Here is an 11,289-nt window from a genome sequence, read left to right on the forward strand (position 1 = left end):
TAATTTAATTTGGACAATAACAGATACAGGTAAACAGTAGGTATTTTATTAATGTATGCAAGTACTGTACTTAAAAATTCCTAAACTCGAATAACAAAATCTATTTTTCTTTTACGTCTTCTTCCGAAACACGTTATCACTTCATCTACCACTACTTAAATTATACTTACATAGTTACATAAAATCTATATTGTGACAAAAAAAAATTATTATGTTTAACAATTTTAATGACACCTAGGTCCTGGACCCAGTCCAGTGAACCCCCTCCCCCCTGGATCCGCTCTTGTCTCCGAACTGTGCAACCCAAACCGTTCACTTCCCTACATATAGAACATCTTCATTAAATTTTCCAAACTCCCAAATCCTCTCTTAACCTTCCTTATAAATCCATTGTTCTCTACATTGACACCAAGTTGCAGAGTCTCGATCATCGGCGTAGGGTAGCTCGTCTGTCGGTGTTCTACAGAATATATTTCGGTGAGTGTGCGAAGGAATTACACGATCTAATTCCCCCAACAACCTTCCGCCATCGGGACACTAGGCGCGGTCGATCGTTCCATCCTTATGTCATCGATATGCCACCTACGCGCACAAAACGCTTTGGCTCTACTTTCCTGATGCGCACAGCTAAGGAATGGAACTCGTTGCCCGCGTCTGTGTTTCCCGAACGATACAATCTGGGTGCCTTCAAGGCCAGAGTGAATAGGCTGTTATTAGGCAGGCATGCTCCACCTTCGACCGCATTGTCACTTAACATCAGGTGAGATTGTGGTCAAATGCCTGCCTATTTGTCATAAAATAAAAAAAAAAAACATAAATCCCATACCTATAATGTTCCGATCATCACAGATCTGGCTCTTAAAAAAGGTGATCCTTCAAATTTCAAAAATTCTTCTTATATCAAATCATCATCTCATTTATACTGACGCATCCAAACTTTTCTCGTTAAGCTGTGTTGGTGACTTGGTGCTGCCTGCTGGATCCCTAAATTCAAAATTATCATACAATATAAATATCCCCCTGAAATATCCGTGTTTCCGGTGAAGCTAATACTTTACTGGAAGCCATCTTCTTTGCCCTTTCCTGTGACTTAGAACCGACAGTTACCTTTACTAACTCACTAAGCTGTCATTTAGCAATTAAGAAAAATCCCTTTGTAGTGTGTTGAAGATTTTTATTGTTTTTAAGATTAAAGAGGCCTTCCTGATGTGCAGTCAAAAAAGTCTGCATTTGGTGCTTGTCTGAATAAAAAGTCACTCTGGAATTGCAAGAATCAAAACAGCGGATTCATTCGCCAAATCTGCTATCCTAATAGGTGTCCTTGATAACATCAAAAACGCATGTCAAGACCTCCAGTCGCTAACCTTAATCCACATGGACGTGTCCTGGAATTTATTTTGGATTTCGGTGGAGAGTAAATAATTTTACTCAAACATACCACAAACATATCCTCGGTGTTAACAACTGTAATAAAATTTTAAAAACATTTTATTAAGATTTTTATTCGAAAAAAATTTAGACTACATACTATACATACATAGATATTTTTAATAGTAGTAAAAATTTATAAAATATAGTCATTAAAAATTATTTACAATGTATTTATAGCTTGAAAAGGGACATTGTAATTTCACATAACTTTTAAAATGAATTATTGAAAGTAGAATTGAAGCTAAATATTCTCTTGCAACTATCTTAAATTAATAAAATCTTCAGTTGAATCAAATAACAGACTAATATTCCAAATTTGTAGTTTATACAATAAAAATAAAATTTTAAAAATTAAAATAATGTATTGAGAAGTAACAAATATTAACAATATATCTAATATTTATAACTTAATATGTAAAAAATAAAACTTATTTGTATCTTTCTTTTTTTTTACTTACATAAAATTAAAAATTACAATTTAAATTTAGACCACACGACTAAAGTAAAAAAATTTTAGCTCCTACAGTATTATACGAAATGTATATATCTCTCTCTCTCTTTCTATCTTCACTAACTTTTCACACTTTTCGTTACGTTCTCGTCATACATTCGCCAGCTTACTCCCGACGTCTAGCTAGCTAAAAAAAGTTTTACTTTAGTAGTAGAAATAATTTATAATCATGATTTTTTGTAGTAAATTGTAACGAAATTTTATTTCTGAACGCACCCGTAGACCGTGCTGCTCCAAGCGGGACTGTAAGGAATTATTTCTTTGAATCGGGCGTGATCGGTATCGTTCGGGTCAGTCACGCCTAGACTCGTTCGAAAAGCGAAACCAAAATCATTCCATGGCGATATACGAAGACTGATGCTCTTGTCGTGGACTCCCAGTGCAATCGGGCTTCATTGCATACTAAACTGAGAATAGCAACCGAAAACAAGTTATTTTATTACAATTATGTGAATAAGACTGTTAGTTGTGGTGTTAGTGTTTTTGTTATAAATATCAACAGTGATTATAGAAAGAATATAGTGAAGTGGTGCAAAGTGTTAGCAAATCTTGCCACCTGGTCCTGGATTCTTGAGGATTGTATCTATTAAGAGATTATTATTACAAGCGGTGAGTTTTGACATTAAAATAAAATTATTTTGTAACACGGTTGAAAAATTGGCGTTTATTGAAATGGCTTCCGTTTATCGACTCGCGTGCGCGGTAATGGCTGACATTCTTTCTCCGTTCTCCAGCGAAGCATAAGGTTTACTGTAAACGTTGAAATATTACTGTTTTGTAGGTTTGTAATCAATGATTGTAGATGCAATAGTATTTTTGTGTCGGTCCGCGTGCGTAGGTGGAAGATTAGGTAGAGTGGGTGGTGGCGAGAATGCAATCGACAAGAACGACGACCGGTCGCGGTCGTGCGGTATAGCGCTGAGATTCTGTCCGGGTTATCGGTTCATTTTATCGAGCGCTAAACTTTTTTACGATTCGAATAAAAGTATTGAACACATAAAACTTTTAAGAATAAATGGTTAAGGAAATCGAAGTTTTAAGTATATAATCAATTACTTAAATTAGGTTTAATAGGTATATACGAAATTAAATTAATGCAACTAATTTAATCTAAATTTATGAGGTTATAATTGTACGATACCAGAAGATAGAGATATCGCGGAAGGAGCCCCAACGGGCCTTAAACACAATGTTTGTTGTTACAGGTCTCTGCCAGAGCCTACAGCACGGTGTACGCATTATGAAAGTGCGTTTCCATACATGCATATGATCAAGTAGAAATAGAAATTTCGAAGCCCGTCCGATCTTATACCGTCATGGCTCTTCTGTAAGTATGATTCGATGTCGTCGATGTATTCAGTTCTTTCGAATATGATTTGTTTTCTTTTATTTATCGTTACGCTACCACGTTCACTCCCTCGTACGAACAGCATGCCAATTTGTATGATTTTTTGTTACTCCTTTATAATGCTGAGGCTTTCGTCGGCGTGTGACTATCAGTACACTGACCGCGTCGGGGCCGCCGGTGCCCGTTCATTCCTAGTACTAACCTATTTTTGTACGCGGTGACAGAAAAACATCCGTTGCATAGGTTGTTACATTTTTTTTTTATTTACGTACTTGCAAGGCATTTTACTCATGATTGTGTCAATCCATATCATTACTGTCGAAACGTTTGAACATGTAAGACGACCAGTTATCGTACGGGGCGGCTGAATAGTCGAACAAATGTAAAATAGGTTGGTACTTGTCATCGAGGAAGACGGGTAACTGGGCGTCCCCGCTCCAGCTCGCATACTCGATCCGATCGCACCGGACCCCTCCGTGCCTTGCGTTCTCGTCGTTTGTGTATTTGTTGAGATGAGTTATAGATAGAAGATTAAAGAAGGCGACGGAGCGGTGTTGTGCGATAGGAACGGCGATAGAAGGCGGCAGTGGCTGAGCGGGTGTATCGCGTTCCAGATGGACGGGAGGGTGCCTCCGCGGGCGACAACGGTAGGCCACATGCGCCCGCGCCATGTGGCGCGTGCTGCTGGCCCTCGGGGCCGCGTGCGCCGCCGCGCGCGCCTCGCAGGACGTGGTGTGCACTTTCTCCGACAAGCTCGCCGCGCCAACCTCCCTCTTCAATCACCTAGTCGTCGATCGCAACACGGGACGAGTCTATATCGGTGCTGTCAACATTATCTACCAGCTATCCCCGGATCTCGAACTCGCGCAGTCAATTAAGACTGGCCCGGTTAACGATTCCGCACAGTGCACGTTCGATTGCCCACCTAACTTTGTAAAGAAGCCGACGGATAACGTGAACAAAGCGCTTGTGATTGACTATGCGACGAGCCGCCTTATAACGTGCGGTTCGGTGCTTCAAGGGTTGTGTTCCGTGCGAAATCTGAATAATATATCTCATGACGTACGTGAAGTCCGCGAACCAGTTGTTGCGAACAATGTCAGTGCATCCACCGTAGCGTTTATTGCGCCGGGACCGCCAAATCCACCAATGACGCAAGTTATGTATGTAGGAGTTACATTTACTGGAAACTCACCTTATCGTTCCGAAGTACCTACAGTTAGTAGTCGTTCTTTGGAAGATGATAGACTTTTTATGATAGCAAGAACAGCTGTTACTACTGGAACTCGTATGTTCGTTAATTCTCTATCTCGAGAACGTTACCCTATAAATTACGTGTATGGCTTTAGTTCGGAAGGATTTAGCTACTTTTTAACGACGCAATTACGAGGCGTTGGTTCCGATACCTATTATAGCAAGCTAGTACGTGTTTGCCATGACGATGAGAATTACTATTCCTACACAGAGATTCCCATGTCTTGTATGGGTGAAGGCGGAGGCAATTTCGGCTACAACATCGTACAAGCAGCGTTTGTTGGAAAAGCCGGCTCTGTATTAGCCGGTGAACTAGGAATCACTGCACAACATGACGTCCTATTCGCTGCGTTTAGTCAGAGTGAATCTATAAATACTAATACGCCATCAAATTTGTCGGCCCTTTGCGTTTATTCACTTAAAGCCATACGTCGCAAGTTTATGCAAAACATAAAAACCTGTTTTAGTGGAAATGGCTCACGTGGGTTAGATTTCATATCACCATCTCACGCATGCATTAGTACCAAATTGCAATCAATAAGCGAAGATTTTTGTGGCCTTGATGTGAACACTCCGTTAGGAGGTGAACAACCAGTTGAAGCAGTTCCAGTGGCAGTATTTAAGAAGAGGCTAACAGCAGTAGCTGCGACAGCGACAGGAGATTACACTGTTGTATTTGCCGGCACTGCTGAGGGACATCTTAAAAAAATTGTTGTAGAAAGCGCTACTTCAGCTTTTGAATATGGAGATATTGTTGTTGATGAGGGCTCCCCAGTGAACAAAGACTTATTCTTTGATACTCAATTAATGCATTTATACGTAATGACCGAAAGAAAAGTATCGAAAGTAAAAGTTCAAGAATGTAGCGTTTATAAATCATGTCTAACATGTCTTGGAGCCAAAGATCCCTATTGTGGCTGGTGTTCTCTCGAAAATAAGTGCAGCTTACGTTCAGACTGCCAGGACGCAGCTAAAGATCCACTATATTGGATTTCTTACCGCAGCGGTCGTTGCACTACAATAACCCAAGTGACGCCCAATCAGTTACAACGAACAACAGCAAGAACTTTAGATTTAGTTATTGAAAACTTGCCCACACTCAATGGACAATTCTTATGTGCATTTACAGCTTTAGATCGTACTCTTATAACTAATGCAACTAGAAAACCGTACGGGGTGAATTGTACTACACCGCGTACAGATACTCTCCCACCTATACCTGCTGGTCAGCATCATTTTACAGCTAAACTTTCCGTTCGCACTACTCAGGGACCTGATTTTGTAGCAACTAACTTCACATTTTTCGATTGCAATACGTATAGCTCGTGTACTCAGTGTGTCAGTTCGTCTTTTCCTTGCGATTGGTGTGTCGATGGTCATCGCTGTACACATGATACAGCTGAAAACTGTAGAAATGATATATTAGTGACTGGCGTAAGTAGAATCGGTCCCAGTTATCGCTCTGGTCCCGGATTTTGTCCTACAATAAATTCAACATCAGACGGTACTAACGAAATTTTAGTACCATCCGGCGTAAAGAAAGCTATTAAAGTAAAAGTTCACATTATCGGTCAATTTATAGTTCAAACAAGATTCGTGTGTCAGTTTAATATAGAGGGTCGTGTTACTCACGTTAATGCTCAATTACTCGCTGATACAATTTACTGTGAAGCTGTAGAATTTACGTATACTTCTCGTGCACCTAACATAACTGCTTCTTTCGCTGTTATATGGGGTGGATCAAAACCGTTAGATAATCCAGATAATACTCATATTCTCATTTATCGTTGTAATGATATGGCTGATAACTGTGGTATTTGTTTAGCATTGCCTGAGAAATTTGGATGTGGTTGGTGTCAGGGCTCCGATCGATGTGAAGTTCAGGAACAATGTGGTGCGCCTAGTGTATGGTTAAATCGAACTCAGACTTGTCCTAATCCCGAAATTCACTCTTTTAAACCTCAACTAGGTCCGTGGGACGGTGGCACGAATATTACTATAGAAGGTATAAATTTAGGGCGAAATATATCTGACATCTATAACGGGGTAACAATTGCGGGCATAAAATGTCAGCCTATCATCGAGTTATATATTAAAACGAGGCGTATCGTTTGTACTGTTGATGGTCCGGGAGAAGAAGTTCCCCGAGATGGACCAGTCGTAGTGCGTGTCGCGGATTATCGTGGAGAGTCGAAACATCATTACGCCTTTGTCAATCCAAAAATAAATTCGATTCAACCCAAATACGGTCCGCAATCTGGTGGTACAAAATTAAGTATAACAGGTGAATATCTGAATGCTGGAAGTAATATTCAGGCCTTTATCGATGATTTACCGTGTGCTATTTTGTCTGTATCTCACGAGGAAGCGGTCTGTAGAACTAGTCACTCATATCAACTAAAAATGGGCACGCTACGGATGCGGTTCGATAATGGAATGCGTACGTTAGAGCGCGAAAAATTCGAGTACATCGAAGATCCCGTTGTAGTTTCCGTAGAATCTGGCCCACCATTAGCATCACAACGCAAGCAACCCAAGGGCATTCCGTCCGGAGGGATAAACATCAAAGTAATGGGTCGTAATTTCCATTCCATTCGGTTTCCACAAATATACGTGTATCACGATAACAGGCCGTATATAGCTCCTTGTCATAGAGTCGATTTTCAAACACATCTCATATGTGAATCTCCTGGGATCGAAAGCGCTGGCCTGAATCTAGATCCTGATAAGCCGTTAGAGTTAGAATACGGGTTCAATATGGACGATGTTCAAAGTGTACAAAATCTTACCACCAAAACTGGTGAAGCATTCCTTCTATATCCTGATCCAATTTATGAAAAATTTGATGAGGATGTTAAATATTATAAGTCCGAATATTTGACAATTAATGGTCAAAATTTAGATAGGGCTTGCACCGAGTTAGATGTCGAAGTTCATATTGGGGAAAGTATATGTAATGTTACTTCTCTTTCTAGGCATCAATTAACGTGCAGGCCACCGTCTCGAGACGAATTACCAGACGGGGTAGATACCCCAGAGGTGGTCGTCAAGGTCGGACGCGCTCTTACTTATAAGATTGGTAAATTATCATATTCGTCGCAGGCAGGCTTGCAGGCAGCAATAGGAAAGCCAGTGTTATTCGGTGTTATAGCAAGTATCGTAATATTCATATTAGTGTTAGTCGTGTTTCTAGTTATGTATAGGAGAAAATCCACTGAAAATATTAGAGTTTTAAAGAATATGCAGGAGCAAATGGATATTTTAGAATTAAGGGTAGCCGCGGAGTGTAAGGAAGCCTTTGCGGAACTTCAGACTGAAATGACAGACTTGACGGGAGACGTTACGGGCGGTATACCTTTCCTGGATTACCGTACGTATGCTATGAAGATATTGTTTCCCAATATAGACGACCACGCCGTCCTCCAATGGGAACGCCCAGAGCTTATTAGGAAAGAAAAAGGTCTGAGATTGTTTGGACAGTTAATTATGAACAAAACATTCCTTCTATTATTTATTCGTACTTTAGAAAGCAATAGGTATTTTTCAATGCGTGATCGCGTTAATGTAGCTTCTCTCATAATGGTAACCTTACAAAGTAAAATGGAATATTGTACCGATGTTTTAAAGACACTCTTAGCAGAGCTTATAGAGAAATGCATGGAAAGCAAAAGCCATCCTAAATTGCTGCTTAGGCGTACTGAAAGCGTCGCTGAAAAAATGTTGAGCGCGTGGTTCACTTTCCTCTTATATAAATTCCTTCGTGAATGCGCTGGCGAGCCTCTTTACCTTTTGTTTAGGTCAATGAAAGGTCAAGTAGACAAAGGACCTGTAGATGTTATAACGTCCGAGGCGCGATATTCTTTAAGCGAAGAAAAATTAATTAGGCAGTCGATCGATTTTAAACCAATGACCGTGAGCGTGTCCATATCGCAACAAACAATCTTTGTTAGCGGTTTAGAAGCTACAACAGAAAACGTGCAAGTAAAAGTTCTCGACTGTGATACGATTAGCCAAGTAAAAGAAAAATGTTTAGACGCTATTTACCGCGCCACACCGTACTCTCAGAGACCTAGTCGTGACGAGTTAGATTTGGAATGGCGCACGGGCGCTTGCGGTCGTTTAATTCTGTACGATGAAGATAGCACCACTAAATGTGAAGGTGAATGGCGTAAGCTCAATACTCTTAATCACTATCGCGTACCCGACGGCGCTTGCTTAAGTTTAGTCGCTAAACAGAGCTCGGTTTATAATCTTGCTAACATGGAAAAGAACGATAAGTCTCATACTTATGAAACTCTCAATAGGGGCAAGTACGGTTCTGCTAGCCCCCCAGCTAGCCCTCTTAAGTATGAACACGGCGGTGGTTTTAAATACTGGCATCTCGTTAGGCACCACGATGGTGACGCACACAAAGAGGGAGAGCGTGGAAATAAAATGGTATCTGAAATATATCTTACACGTCTTCTCGCTACTAAGGGCACGCTTCAGAAGTTTGTCGATGACTTATTTGAGACTATTTTCAGCACCGCGCATCGCGGCTCCGCTCTACCTCTTGCAATTAAATATATGTTTGATTTCCTCGATGATCAAGCTCTTCAACATGCAATATCCGATCCCGAAGTGGTTCATACTTGGAAAAGCAATTCTCTTCCCTTGCGTTTTTGGGTAAATTTAATTAAAAATCCTAATTTCGTATTTGACGTTTACAAGTCTAACACAGTCGACTCGTGCTTATCTGTAATCGCGCAAACTTTTATGGATTCGTGCTCGACATCCGACCACATCCTCGGCAAAGATTCTCCTTCTTCTAAGCTTCTGTACGCTAAAGATATTCCAGTGTATAAGGAATGGGTAGAGCGGTATTACGCAGATATAAAACTGATGCCCGCCATATCCGATCAGGATATGAATGCGATGCTGGCCGAGGAGTCTCGGCTGCACACTAAAGAGTTCAACACGAACTGCGCGCTGAACGAGCTATACGCGTACGCGGTGAAGTACAACGAACAGCTCATGGTGACGCTCGAGGAGGACGAGTTCTCGCAGAAGCAGCGGCTCGCGTTCCGCCTCGAGCAGGTTCACGGCCTCATGGCGCACGACTACAACGTGTGATCGGCGTGCGAGGCCCGTACCCACAGCCCTGTATATACTGCCCACGCACATATCTATGCTGGCAACTATTGTATATATTAGATAGTGTACAGTCTTTAATATTGTAATTTTTGTATTATTTCAGCGGTCCGATGTCGTTTTTTAATTTTATATATGAACTTTGTATTGATTTTACACGACGAATCCGACCGGCCGCGGTCGTGCCACAGTATGCATCGTAAACTAAAAATTGTGTATGTCTGTCTATGTGTGCTCGCGTCGTACGAGTTAATGTTACGTCGATCGGTGTAAAATGTGTGTCGCAAATGAAATCGCATGTAAGCCCGCCGGCGAGCGACGCATCGCTCGCCGACGGGCGATTTTTAAATTTGTACTCGCAGTCTACTTAACGAAATAACCGTCAGTGATCCGGTGAACGATTCCATTAATAAATATCGTCGAATGTACGTATTGTGTTTTATTGAACGCGCAGCGCCATTGTCCGCGTCCGACGAAAGCCCTCGCGTCTCGGCAGCTGTCCGCAGGGAGAACGCGGTGCGGTGCCGCCTCGCTAGTCTCGCTAACTCGCTCTCCGGTGTCCCGTCCCCCCGTGCGGTGTCCGAGTGTCCGGTGTCCGACAGCCGCACGGTGTCGCGTAGTCCGTCCCGAGCGCTGCGAGACGGCAAGGCGGCAGGTATGAACCGCGGCCCTGCTTTTTCAGCCGGTACGTGAGAATCGTGGCGCGCACGACATTCGCGGTCTTGAACAACATATACTGCATACCCGCTTACGTGGTGTGGATGATGGCGCTGCGTCTGACGAGACCCTTGAACGCATCCCTCTATTGGAAGATCGAAGGACTAATGTACCATTGGCTGTTGGCGATGGTGTCGCTGTGGGCGTGGACGGCCGGATATGAAAGTAAGTACGATAACTATCATGAAAAACGAGGAATCAAGTAGTAGCTATCTGCCGTTAAAACGTGTTATGACAAAAATATGAAACACATAAGCCTAAATACGTTTAAATATTTCTTGTAACTAAGCAAGAAAATATTACACTGAATCGTAATTTAGTGTATGCTCAGACCAGCATGAGGAGGTAGTTAGTGAATAAACTTTTACTATTGTTTGTTATGACAGCGTTTCCACGCGATGCCTGCGTTTTTTTCCCTTTTGTTTGTGAATTTATCTTAATTTACTTGAAACTAAACTTGATTACGTAAGCTAGGAAGTAATTAACGGCACACATGACGCCGAATATGATTCATTGAGGTTTACTTCTTTTAAAGAACAAATATTACTTGTTTTAAAATTCCACGTTAAAGATATCTTTAAAAAAAATAGTAGATACGACAGTATATATTTACAATCTAATTCTTTGATGTGAATAAGTAACATACGAAGATAAAAATGATTCATTCAATGATATAAAAATAACGATAGTGTATAGAAACAATAATTGAGGTTTCAATGATGGTTAGTTAAGGCGCTAGTCCCATTTTTCGACATTATAATTTTTTAGTTTGTTCTACAGAACTTGAATTTTAACACTAATTTGAAAACTGGAAATCAGTACTTTGTAATTTTGTTTTTAAATTTTCTTCTTACATAATTAACTAAGTATTAAAAGTATATACAGATACCAATAATTT

At 41.0% G+C, this 11,289-nt stretch overlaps 1 protein-coding gene across 1 annotated transcript; it reads left to right on the forward strand.

The window, feature by feature from the left end:
• The first annotated feature begins 3,959 nt into the window (after window positions 1–3,959).
• On the forward strand, window positions 3,960–10,102 carry LOC123661158 (plexin A3). The gene has a single exon (XM_045596148.1). It carries the CDS (start codon window positions 3,960–3,962, stop codon window positions 9,654–9,656), a length of 5,697 nt encoding a protein of 1,898 aa, XP_045452104.1. The 3' UTR covers window positions 9,657–10,102.
• Window positions 10,103–11,289: the final 1,187 nt, after the last annotated feature.

The sequence above is a fragment of the Melitaea cinxia genome, chromosome 16 (genome assembly GCF_905220565.1).
Source record: "Melitaea cinxia chromosome 16, ilMelCinx1.1, whole genome shotgun sequence".
Taxonomy (NCBI): Eukaryota; Metazoa; Arthropoda; class Insecta; order Lepidoptera; family Nymphalidae; genus Melitaea; species Melitaea cinxia.